This window comes from Marmota monax, unplaced genomic scaffold (assembly GCF_021218885.2).
Source record: "Marmota monax isolate L192 unplaced genomic scaffold, Marmota_monax_Labrador192_F-V1.1 WCK01_AAM20220418_F8-fsc00065, whole genome shotgun sequence".
NCBI classification, from domain to species: Eukaryota; Metazoa; Chordata; class Mammalia; order Rodentia; family Sciuridae; genus Marmota; species Marmota monax.
The window spans coordinates 7,679,109-7,692,025 of NW_026694038.1; the positions used below are offsets into that span (position 1 = coordinate 7,679,109).

A 12,917-nucleotide genomic window follows, 5' to 3' on the forward strand; every position below is an offset into this window, starting at 1 on the left:
AGGTTTGGTTGGAGGAGAAGCAAGATCTGTAAAGAATAATAATCAAGCAAATATGGCATTGTCAGGGCATTTCTGAAGACTTTGGGTAGCAATAAACATGAACTCTGGATACCATGTGATGCCTGATCTAGAAATGGGGATATTGAAGAAATTTGACTTCTGGCCTGAGGAAATATTTATTTATACATTCTTTATGGAAGACAAACATACTTAGCATCAAGATTTACAATTCTTATTCAAGTTCTATAGTAAAGAACTATTTTTACTCATCAATACAAGAAGTAAGATTTTCCCTCTTCTCAAAGAAATACTAGTAAAAGCATTGGTTTACATTTCCTGGTACTACTTGTGGATCCTATTTTTATCCAGGATTTCTGCTGACAACCCCAAAGTTGGTTTTGTAATTCATATTCCTTTGCCAGCATCCACAGATCTGCCACTTTGCTCAAGTTGGGTTCCAGAGTGTTTGCGTAAACATTTTTTGCTATCCATTTACTTGTGGCTAACCCACTTTAGCTTGTCCCTCAGAGGTTGTTGTGTTACCCTCTTGTCCAGCCTAGTAGCTGTGGATTTGGCAAGCAAGTTCTGATAAACAGGCTGATTTATAGAATCTAGAAGGTGCTGACTCTGGTGACCAAGATGCCCTACAACCCTCAATGGCTTATAGGGCTTCAGTGAGTACTCATCCTGGCTTTCATTCATTTTGAGATGGGAAGCCATTGGATGGATTCTGCCATCTGGTCTGTCAGGATCACATAGGCTTAGGACATTATTGGAATAATCCAGATAAGAAGTGATGACTTGGATCAATGTGGTAGCAATGGAGGAAGTAAGAAGAAGTGGGATTCTGGGTATTTTGAAATAAAATTCTGCTCTGCTTTTTCAAGATTTCTATTACAAGATACTATAGCCATTCTCAATAATTATCCCAAATTCTAAGTGTCAAAAAAATTATTTCTTCTGTCTTTCCTTGACTTCAATTGTCTGTGGTTTTCAAATAATACTAAGATTTGTTAGAAATATTTGAAGGCTATTGGTCACCTTTAATTCCTTGCCATAGGGGCCTCCCTAACATGGCAGTTCGTTTCATCAAAGCCAATTAAAGAGGGATCTGCTAGCAAGATGGAAGTCACATTCTCTTGTAACCCAAGTACAGAAGCAATATCCCACTACGTTGGCTACATTCTCTTGGTTAGAAGCAAGTCACTAGGTTCATCCATACTCAAAGGAGAGGTTTATATGCAGGGGCATGAATATCTGTAGTAGGGATTATTTGCTGCCATCATAGAAGTTACCTGCCACACACCACTTATCTATTTACTCTGGCACTGTCCCAACTCTCCCTCATGCAGATTCTATGGAGGAAGGGAGGGAAGGGGAGCAAAAAACAAGGGGGAAAAAATCAGTAAAATGTATACTATGTCTGATGTTGATAACTACCACTGAGGAAAGGAAAGCAGGAAATGGTATTATTCATGGCCAATCCAATAGATGTTTTAAATGACTTTTATTAGAGGACACTTATAATTATTCCATTTTATTACTGGGTATTATTAACCTTATGTGCCTACTTTATAAATTAATCTTTATCACAGGTCTAGATGTATAGGTAAAAATCAGTATACCTGGAGTTTCATACTATCTATGGTTTTAGACATCCACTGGGGGTCTTGGGATGTATCCTCCTGAGGATAATGGGAGACTACTGATTACTGCTGCTTAAGATCATGGAGGTCATGAGCTTTTCATTTGTTTTTAGAGTGAAGCAAATTGAGCTTAGTTGTGAGCAGAGGGAATCTAAAAAGAAGGATAAAATGAAGATACAAATAAAAAAGCAATATTATTAGAAAATTCAGAAGTAGAAAGAGAGTGGGAGGAGACAGGCTTACAGCAGTTTGGTTTGCAGTTGTTTGACTTATAGATTTTATTTGATTCTTTTTTTCAAAAACTTCCCTGGCAACTACTGGTAGCTGGAACTAAGTCCTACCTTCCTCTTTGGCTACCTATATGGCACTGCCTGCTGTTTCTCCTCTTGGTTTTCTACCATTGCATCTAGGGAGTTTCTTTGAACAGCTCAGCAAGGATTGACAGTCCTTCCTCTAAATTTGATGCACTTGATTCACTGGGCTTTGACAGAATTTAGCAAACACTAAGACTTGCTCATACCAGTTTTCTTTGGCTCTAGATATCCTTACACATTATCTTTAAGAGTTAATTCTTCAATCACATGAGTTTAGCAGTGAAGAGAGACCTAGAGCAAGGAGCGCTCCAATACTAAATAAAATAACCTAAATACTATTAATTTTTCCAGAGTTGAAGAAAATTCCAACCAACATCCCTCCAGATATTGTTAAACTTGACTTATCATACAATAAAATCAACCAACTTCGACCCAAGGAATTTGAAGATGTTCATGAGCTTAAGAAATTGAACCTCAGCAGTAACACCATTGAATTCATAGACCCTGGTAAGTTTCATTGAATATCAGCCCCTTAAATGGGGCTCTTCTGTGATTTCTCTTTTATAGCAACATTTACAGTAAATAGTTTTAAAAAACTAAACTAAGCTAAATAATTAAAAAGTATGAATTTTAATCAAGTGTAGCACTTAAATTAGGACTTGTTTGGCACTGAAAGAAACAGCTGCCAAAAGTTGCTTTGTAAAGTATGTGTTACAGTCACCGACTGTGATGTGTATTCATTTAGCCCAAATAAATTATTTTGTAGAATAGATTTTTTTAAATGGAAAGATATGGCAAGTGATCACTGATACAGTGAACATGTAACAGTTTTTAAACAGAAATTCAGATGTGGCATTTTATTTGCCAACTTGCTTAGAGTAAATTTGAAACTAATTGCTAAATACAACCCTCACAAATTAAGATAAAATATGCTCAAACCAGAGCAAGACATGTTATTTCTCATCCTAAATAAAGATCAGTTCTCTTTCCAACTTCACATCTCTTCTCTATTTGCTAAGAAAAGCCTCTGGCAAAAAAAAAAAAAAAACTGAACTTAAAACATACAAGATGCAGAAGGAACTGAGAATTACTGAAACAATGGTAAGATGTGCTACATACAGAATACATGTGCTTTTTATGAAGCTACTTAAATTTGAAAAGTCCTAACTATAACAAAATTACTAATATTATTAATAATCAAATATAATGTTATAAACATTTTGAATGCAATTATTTCTCTGACTTTTCTTAATGGTAATCTAGTACTATTAATAAACCTTAGAATTTTAACATGATAGAAGTGAAAATTAAGGACGAATATTCTGGAGCCACAAAGGCATATTTTAAGATTAACATCTTTTAAAAATATTACAAAATTGTAATTTTTAAAATTTCTTAAAGGGACAGCAACGTGCTATACTCACACCTTCGCCTATATAAATATGGCAAATTTGAAAGTATCTTTGAATGGCAAGACCAAACGCAATTTTCACTTCACATTAAATAAGAACACCATAGAAACACTCTTCTCCCACATGAAGCGCTAATTTTCCTAGTGTGCAGGTCAATAACCAGTAGCTAATCTCTACAAAGCCAGGAGGCAGAGAGTGAAGGATCTGGAGGTGGAGATGCTTTCTTTGCCCCAGGAGAACCAAAGACCAACAGGACAAGTATGCCATATCCAAGGTCCCTGGGCAAGTGTCCAATTTCTTTCTGATGCTGTCATCTACAGCAATAGCTTACCAACTATCAAAAGTGTGGGTGCAAGGACTGAGGATGTGGCTCAGAGGCAGAGGGCTTGGCCAGCATGAACAAGGCCCTGGGTTTGACCTCCCAACTGGAAAAAGAATGAAGAGGTGGGGAAAAAACAGAAAAGAAAGAAAAAAGAAAAACAGTATGGATGCAAAGAAGTTTTAGATCTTTCTCAAAAAATAAATAAAATGTTAGTTATTATATGGCCCAAGTTAAACATATTAAAAGCAGTGAATAATAATGCAATAATGTTATAATTACAGGAAAACTACAGTATATAAAGAACACTGGCGAAAAAATGAAAGGAGACAATACAGAGACAGATGATAGCTAGAAAATGGATTTATTTTACTTCCAATCATATTTTTTCTTCATCATTTATAGAATTCACGAAATTGCAAGGATTTCTTTCCCATCCTTAGGATCCTTTTAATGTTGTTCACCCTATGAATTTTCCTTGCTGACATTTGACTTGATCCCTATTTATCAGCAGTGATACCCAGTTTTTAATAAATTCATTCAGTTCAATCCAAGGAAAGTATTTCCTACACTAATAAATATGTATTGTGCACCTACTAAATGCCAGCCACTTTTTGTGGGAGTATGTCCTTTGGAACAAAAAAATGTATCTCAGCACTTAAATAAGGCAAAATAACCTAAAGGAGTTTTCAGATAAAAGACCTACTATGTTCTAGGATCTTTGAGATGAAACACTGCCAAAGTAGACTTACTTTAATGATTTTGCCTGGCAAGTATGCAAATGCAGTGAGAATTTCATGAATAATAATCTTACGAAATGCCAGGAGTTACTGTGGAAAAGGGAAAGAAGTCACCCTACGAGTCGTTTTACCTCCTTTAAGAAACAGATGAAAACTAGCTTTCCCAAGTGCCTAGATTCATATGGTTTAAGTGACAACTATAGTACTTCCAAAATAAAATTTAAGAATATTTACACATGCTTTTGGGTGGAATCAGTTTAAGAAAAGACAATTTGTGAAATCATTGACATACAGAATTTTAACAAATAGAAAAAAAATGCAATGTCTTCAGCACTATAATCACAAGGACTGAACTTTTGTTTCCCCCACTCCCACCTAGACCCCCAAGCCATTGCTTTGTATCAAAATATAAAATATATTTTTAGGGGGAATTTCGGTTTTGTCTGAGAACAGATGATATGAAAATAGCTAATGGTATTGGTATGACAGCATATTTTCCAAATTCAAAAATGAGAATACTATGCTCTAACAAGGGCATTTTAAAACAGTAATGAGAAAATGGCTGAAATAGAAACAATATATCTGAAATCAGGATTAACCTATAAATTCTGAAATTATCTGTTTAGTTCATATCAACTAAAATAGAATTAAGATAGGATATTCTTTGCTCTTGGAGGAAAAAAAAACTTTGTTGTTTTATTTTGTTATGTTTTGATATTTGTTCTAATTATTCACCCTCTAGCAAAATTAAATACATATGGATCCAAGGCAGACAGCTTCCATAGCTTGCCAAATACAACCAGATGTTCTCATAACATTAGCAGATTGTTTGGGGACTCTACAGAATTAGAATCTTTCCCCTCAAAACTGGGAAAAGACTGTTTTCTAGGCATTTTTAGAATTTACTGATATCCCAGGAAGCTATCAAATCATCAACAGTCACACTTCTCATTTTTTCTGTACTCAAATCTTACATTTGAAATATTTTTTTCCCACCCCCCTTTCCCTCCCTCCCTCCCTCCCTCTCTCTCTTTCCCTCCCTCTTTTGGTGTCATATTTCTAGTAAGCATAAAATAATGCATATCAGAAAATACTGTTTTAAAAGCTAACCTAAAGCTGACTTTTCAAATCAAACGCTGTATACTAGTCAATCTAATCAAGGGGAAAGCTTTGTTTGAATAAAAATATGTTTTAGAAAGTATGCATTTAAATAGGCATAGTGGGAAAATAGAATTTTTTAAAAATCTCCTCCCAACCCAGACATCCTCTCCACAAAGGTAGTAAAGAAAAAAAGAAAAACACTTTCATTATTGAATAAACTTTATACCAGAATGAGATGCACAGCATAGGCAATCACTAACACATTGCAAAGACAGAGAGAATCTTGTCTTTTATATACTACCCATTACATACATGTTTTAAGGATAAACAAGTTCTCAAGTAATAGAACTTGATATTACATTTTATTACATATAGCTCATTCTAACTTTATCAGGTAGTCTTGCAACTGGAAGCAAAATGCCACCAAAATTAGGCTCCTGGCCTTACAGAAACTGGGATACAAGGGCTTATTTTAGTTGATGTTTTCATTTCAAAAAGATGGCTCCCAAGTCCTTGAGAAAGACATTCCTGGATTTTAATGGTGACAAATGGCCTATCTAGTCTTTAAAAGGATTTAAAGACATTTCAAAGAGAGGAGAAAGTGGTTATATTTACAAATTTTCTGTAAATGTCTGAGAAAAAGGAGAGAAGGGAAAACTTCCTTTATTTTCAACAGGGAGAATCAAACTTCTTATTTTTAATTTGTATTTATCCTTACAACTCACTATAGATCGTTGCATTAACTCAATTATTCATTGGTTTAATAAATATTTTCTGTTTCTAGCTGCCTTTTTAGGGCTCACACATTTAGAAGAGCTGGATTTATCAAATAACAGGCTGCAAAACTTTGACTATGGAGTATTAGAAGACTTGTATTTTTTGAAACTCTTATGGCTTAGAGATAATCCTTGGAGATGTGACTACAACATCCACTACCTCTACTATTGGTTAATACACCACTACAATGTCCATTATAATGGCCTGGAATGCAAAACACCAGAAGAATACAAAGGATGGTCTGTGGGAAAATATGTCCGGAGTTACTATGAAGAATGCCCCAAAGACAAGTTACCAGCATACCCTGAGACATTTGACCAGGATACAGAAGATGACGAATGGGAAAAAATACACAAGGATCATACAACAAAGAAACAAGGTGTAAGAATCACTATAGTGGGATAACTTAGAATTGCTCTGGCTGTAAATAGTCTCCTATTTGCTATACTGGTGTGAGAAAAACCATATGTTTACATTTTGATTAACTGTGTTACCTATTTATGTAGCGTTATCAGGTATATAAAGGTTTCCTTTTTTATCTCATAATTGTTATTACATTATGACAAGTATAGTAATCAAGAGAATACTGTCACCCTGCATGTCTGTCCATTGGTGGAGCAGCCTCTGCTGATACACGATTCCATGCTGGTAACCTGCAGGAGTTGGGTCCTAGTAATGGCATTAGAATTTCATAATGTCCTGTATAATTGTTTTTACTGCTTTTGGGGGGTGGGGAAACTTGGTTTGTTTTAACATGCCTTTTAATAGCTGTCTGTCAATATCTAAAGATGATCAAAATGAAAAGATACAAATGCTTAATCATAATAAAATGTTATTCCCTCCTCCATGCACCCCCTTTTTTTCAGAAAATCAATGTAAACATGAAACAAATTCTCATTTCTACTCCTGTACATTCCAAAATAAGGTCCTGGTAAACTCAAATTCTCAACCAGTCTTCACTGATCCTTGCAAATAACTATCAAGCTAGACCTAAAAAGCAATTGTCACAATAAAAATAAGAATAAGAAAATTATATTATTGAAAGCTGGTTAGAGAATGGGCTCTGAAAAGCAGAAGTAGATGGTATGAATCATGAGCCCTGAGGAAGTATAAACACTACTGAATGTAGAAACTCCCCCCCCCCCCAGTAGTGTTCAGGAAGCCTTCTGTCAGTGGTAGACAGCCTGAGTACTTCCTGCCAAGCTAATGTGACAAGGACTATAAAACAAAACATGTTCCTTATCAGATTAGGATTCAGGTCAGAATTTGGGATGAAGCCAAATAGAAAAACAGGAACTAATTCAGAGACAACTGAGGGAAGGAGTGGTGCTTGAGAGAATTCCTGATTTGGGTTTGCAAATTCAAATTAGCTCATCTACAGAAATAGGTCACAAGAAAAGAGCACATGCATGGAGAATTTAAACTTCTGACTCCATCAGCTTGCATTTAAATGGTCAATAGAAAGAAAAACAAAGTGAAAAGAAACGTATTTGATCTTTAGTGAAATACTATTTTTTTTCCTTTTACACAGATTTCCTTTTCACCTTGAGTTGAATACATTTTCATTTCTTGTATCAAGCTCTTCCAACAAAGTTTAGCAACTGGTCTTATACTTGCACAAACTCCCCGAACATGGAAGATGGTATATGATAAATAGTATTGAGCCCTTTTAAGCACCTAATAGATGCTGGGCACTAGGCTAAGAGTTTCACAAAATCCACTTGTCATTCTCAAAAAGAGTTCTCTGAGGAAGTTAATGTTATCTGCCTTCTATAGATGAGGAATCCAAGGGGTTTTTTTTTTTTTTTTGCACAAAGCTATAGGACTGACAGATAGCAGAGCCTGGGTTCAGGTCGGTCTGAACACTTTCTGCTGTGCAGGTTGTGCAGAACTCCTTTAAGAGTTAGGGTTCAGTCTTGGCTGTCTGGCATCAGCACTTCAAGAACCAAATCCCCAAAGAGGAGCAGATGACAAGAGGGTTAAGCCTGTCTCTCCAGGAGTACCATAGAAAGCAACGGGGAGGAGACAGTCTTGGTCCAAAATATTTAAATTTGCATTAATTTACATAGAAAACCAAGATGGGGAAGCTGGACGAATGTCCAGAGCTGGTAGTTTAGGAAATGAGTCTGGATTGTAAGGTTCTAACCATTTTACCCATTTTACCAGTGGTTTGGTTCAGAGGTAAAGACTTTGAGACACTGTTTCTCAATGAAAATCTCCTAAATCTCCATATTATTCATGACATTAAAGACAGCTGTCAAATTTGAAGTACTACCAGAGAGATGTAACAATATCATTTACTGTCCGTGAGCCTTAGGGTGGAATATTAAGAACATGGAAACTGAAACATCCAAGATTTGGTGATGAGAAAGGTTGGGGGACATCAGTAGGAGACAAGAGGATCACAGTGGGGGCAAGAGGATTCTGGAATGAAATGAGGAGATTTAATCTGATTCTGAGAAAGGATCCAAGGTGTTCTCTGGTTTAATTTTTAATAAGATAGTTGGGATTGTGTTGGTAGATTTTTATATCCAAAAGTATCCCCAGAGATCTATTTGGAAATAAAGCTCTAGAAAAAAATAGAAATTAATCCAGACCATCCAAAAGTAAGTTTATTGGAGCTACTAATGTCTTCCAGGACTTTAATTGAAGCATATTTTTCAAAGCTTACAGCTGCCTCTTCTCTGTATCAGAGTTCATATTTTTCTGGGAAGCATATTCCATCCATGATAGAAGGAATAATTAGATAATTCCTCTTCTACTAATTTCTTACTTGATAGTTACTCTAATAACTTTGCCTTCAATGATGAATTCAGGAGATTAAAAAATAAGTATACTTCTTGCTAGTCAAAAATATGACAATTCTGAGATTTTCATATTTGACCAAATATGTATTTCACTTGAGTATTTAGATAGAATAAGTTTCTTATTTAAACTTTCTTGCTGGACCTAAGATTCTCTGATTTCTCTGATGTAAACAAGATTTACTAGGAACTAGGATCTCCTGAATCCTAAGCCCATTATCTCTGACTTAATGCCTGATTATTTCAGAAAGATATTTTTTGTTGTTAATGTTGTTCTTGTTCTTGTTGGTGGTGGGTTTTGATGGTAGTTGTGGTAGGCTTTTTGTTTGTCTATTTGTTTGTTTTCATATACTAGCTATTCCCTACTCTGGAGCTTATACCCTAGATTAATTCATGTGTTTTGGAGAAATCTGAAGTCTCCTGCTCTGGCAAATAGAAGAAATTCAATGATGAGATGCCGCAGTCCGGCTGCAGCAAAGTAACAGGGGGTGTGGCGGGGTGGTGATGAGCAACTTGTGTACATTGATACAGCAGGAGTGGGAGCCGTTTATTGTAGGACCGGAGGGGTATTTATACATTCCACACAGCTTGTCTTAATTAACATAAACTAGATACAGCAGTCAAGCAATAAGAAATCTCCACACTTAATGGCTCGCTGGCGCCACCTCACAAACCACTCCCCCTGGCAAAATACCAGGCGCCATCCTGACTTGTTTACAGACTCTAACATTGAGAATCCACTTGCCCCAGTTCCATGGACCTGTTCCCTCATCTGCCTTTTAAACATTTTAAGATAACATTTTAAGGTTAATTTTATTTTAAAGCTTATATTGACATGAGGATTACAACTATTGTGCTCAACCAAACAGCCCCAAAGATTGGCCAATATTTTTCTTCAACCTAGAAATCCAAAAACCAAACTCCTTGAAAGGAATGTGTATAATTCTAGACACACCAGTAGAAAAGCTAGGGTGAAATGGAAAAGCTAAAACATCTCTGAGAATAGCTTTTATCTTTAACACACTCAAGTTTGCTATAATGCTAGAATTAAAACTGGTTTAATTAAATAACAGGTAGCAAATTTTAAATATCACAAACATGAAACATATTTATTGCCTTTTAAAAAAATCAAGATCTTTTCAGGCTTGCATGCTTAAGTATTTCTGTGATAAAGGTATTTGTACCAAGAATTATACTTCCATTTTAAAATAGACAACAAAATATCAAAAAGTCTAAAGCAACAAAATATTTTAGGTTATCTTGATCTCAGATCCAGTTGTAAACTACTATATATATTATGTGTCAGAATATAAAACATGCCATTATCTGATACAATGAACATACAGTCAACATGTGCACTGCACAGTAGAGAGTTTGACTTAGGCATTTTCATTGTCTGACTGTCTGTACTTCACACAAGTTACAACCTATGTTACCCTTTATTCTCCTATCCCAAACTTTCCAGTGAGCCTATGCCTAAGTATCAGGAAGTCTTTATGTGAAAGAAGTTAAAAAAAAATAAGGGAAGATTATAGCTGTAAATGCCTATTTTTTAAAAGAAGATAGATCAAAAGAATGAAAAAAACAAGCCACAAATTTGGTGGATATATTTGCATAAGACATATCTGACAAAGAACCATTATCCAAAATATACAAAGAACTCTTAAAACTCAACAGTAAGATAGCAACTTGATTTAAAAGTGGGCCAAAAACCTTAGCAGACACCTCACCAAAAAGACATAGGTATATGAAATACTCCACATCTTATGTCATTAGGGACATAAATTGTAAAAACAAAAACGAGATACCACTAACGCTCTATTAGAATGACTAAAATCCAGAACACTGACAATACCTAATGTTGGAGAGGATGTGGAGCAATAGGGACTCTCATTCATTGGTGATGAGAATGCAAAGCGGTACAGCCACCGTAGAATATAGTTTTGCAGTCTCTTACAAAACTAACCACACTCCCATTACACAATCTCCAATCGTGCTTCTTGTTATCTAATCAAATGAGTTGAACACTAGGTTATAGTTTGGCTGTTAAGTGTCTCCCAAAGGATTATATTCCATTCATATGAGGGAATATTTTCAGGATATTCATATGCCCCCAATCCTAGCCCCTCCCTGTTTCTCTTTGCTTCCTTGCCACTATGGGGTAAGCAGCTTTCCTCTGCCATGTGCCTCTGCCTCTCCATAGGCCCAGAAGCAATGATGCCACAAGTACACAGACTAAAACCACTGATACCCTTAGCTAAAATAAACATTTCTTCCTTTTAAGTTGTTTATATTAGGTATTTTTTCACAGTGACAGGAAGCTAACACAATTTATGCCCATAGGCACACACACACACACACACACAACTCACACACACAAACTTACACATAACTGCTCAAACTTGGAAGCAGCCAAGATACTATTCAATAGATGAAGGGATAAATGAATTGTGATATATGAAAAGATAAGAAAGAAACTTAATTGCATGTTACCAAGTGAAAGAAAAGGCTACTACTATATTATCCCAACTATATGCCATTCTGGAAAAAGCAAAACTATAGGTACAATAAACAGATCAGTGGCTGCAAGAGGTTGACAAGGGGAAGCAATGAATGAACAAAGCACAGACCTTTTAGAGGAATGAAATATAATACTATAATGATAGATATATAATTATAAATTTATCCAAATTCATAGATGTACACCACCAAGATTGAACTCTAAGGTAAACTATGGACTTTGAGTGATAATGACATGTCAATGTAGGTTCATCAATTGTAACAAATGTGTGGCTCCTGTGGGAGACGTTGATAGTGGGGAACTAAAATGTGTGGGGGCAGGGAATATAATGGGAATTCCTATACAATCTGTTCGGTTTTTCTGAGAACCTAAAACTGCTCTAAAAATAATAAAGCAGAAGCAGAAGATTATTATAAAGACAAAGAAGAAAGGCCCCAAATCAGCAACATAATTTTTCACATTAAGAAAGTAGAAATAGGGGCTGGGGTTGTGGCTCAGTGGTAGAGTGCTCCAGTAGCACACATGAGGCACTGGTTTTGATCCTCAGCACCACATAAATGTAAAATAAAGATTTGGTGTCCACCTAAAACTAAAAAATAAATAAATAAAAAGAAACTAGAAATAAGCTGGGTGCAGTAGCACATGCCTTTAATGCCAGCAATTCTGGAGGCTGCGGCAGGGAGCATTCCAAGTTTAAGGCCAGTCTCAGCAGCTTAGGGAGACCTTCAGCAACTTCAAAAAACTCTGTCTCAAATTAAAAAATAAAAAGGGAGAGCTTGTTAAAGTGCCCCTGGTTTCAATCCCCAGTACCAAAACAAAACAAAAAACTAGAAACATAACTCCTGTGCAGTAGTGTGAGTCTAAATAATGACAATGTTCTGGATATTTTTTAAAAATCTAGAATGAAGGATTTTGAATATTTTTACCATAAAAGAATGATAAATGTTTGAGGAGATAGATATATTTACCCTGATCTGAATACTACATAATGTATCAAAACACATGGTTTCCTATAAGTGTGTATAATTTATACATGTCTGTAAAAAATAGATTTCTGTTATTGATAATTTTTTAAAGTAACTAGAAAAAGATCAAATGAAGCCCCAAACAACCAGGATAATAAAGATTGGAGTAGAAATAAACTAAATAGAGACTAGAAGAAGAGTTAGAAATTGTGTGAACACCTGAATTCACAGCAACATAAGTCACAGTAGCAAAAAGTAGAAACAATCTTAGTGTCTATTGATGGAAGAACTGATAAACAACATGTGGTATACACACAC

General features: G+C 35.5%; 2 protein-coding genes across 2 annotated transcripts in view; one reads left to right on the top strand and one right to left on the bottom strand.

Moving 5' to 3' along the window:
- Positions 1 to 7,261, top strand: part of Lrrc17 (leucine rich repeat containing 17) — a 31,195-nt gene extending 23,934 nt beyond the window's left edge. Inside the window, exons 3-4 of the mRNA XM_046464205.2 lie at positions 2,312 to 2,467; positions 6,317 to 7,261. Of these exons, the coding sequence (XP_046320161.1) occupies positions 2,312 to 2,467; positions 6,317 to 6,714 (554 nt within the window). The 3' untranslated portion in view covers positions 6,715 to 7,261. The remainder of the gene's footprint in view (positions 1 to 2,311; positions 2,468 to 6,316) is intronic.
- Fbxl13 (F-box and leucine rich repeat protein 13) overlaps positions 1 to 12,917 on the bottom strand; it is a 210,281-nt gene that overhangs the window by 123,156 nt on the left and 74,208 nt on the right. The window lies entirely within an intron of this gene.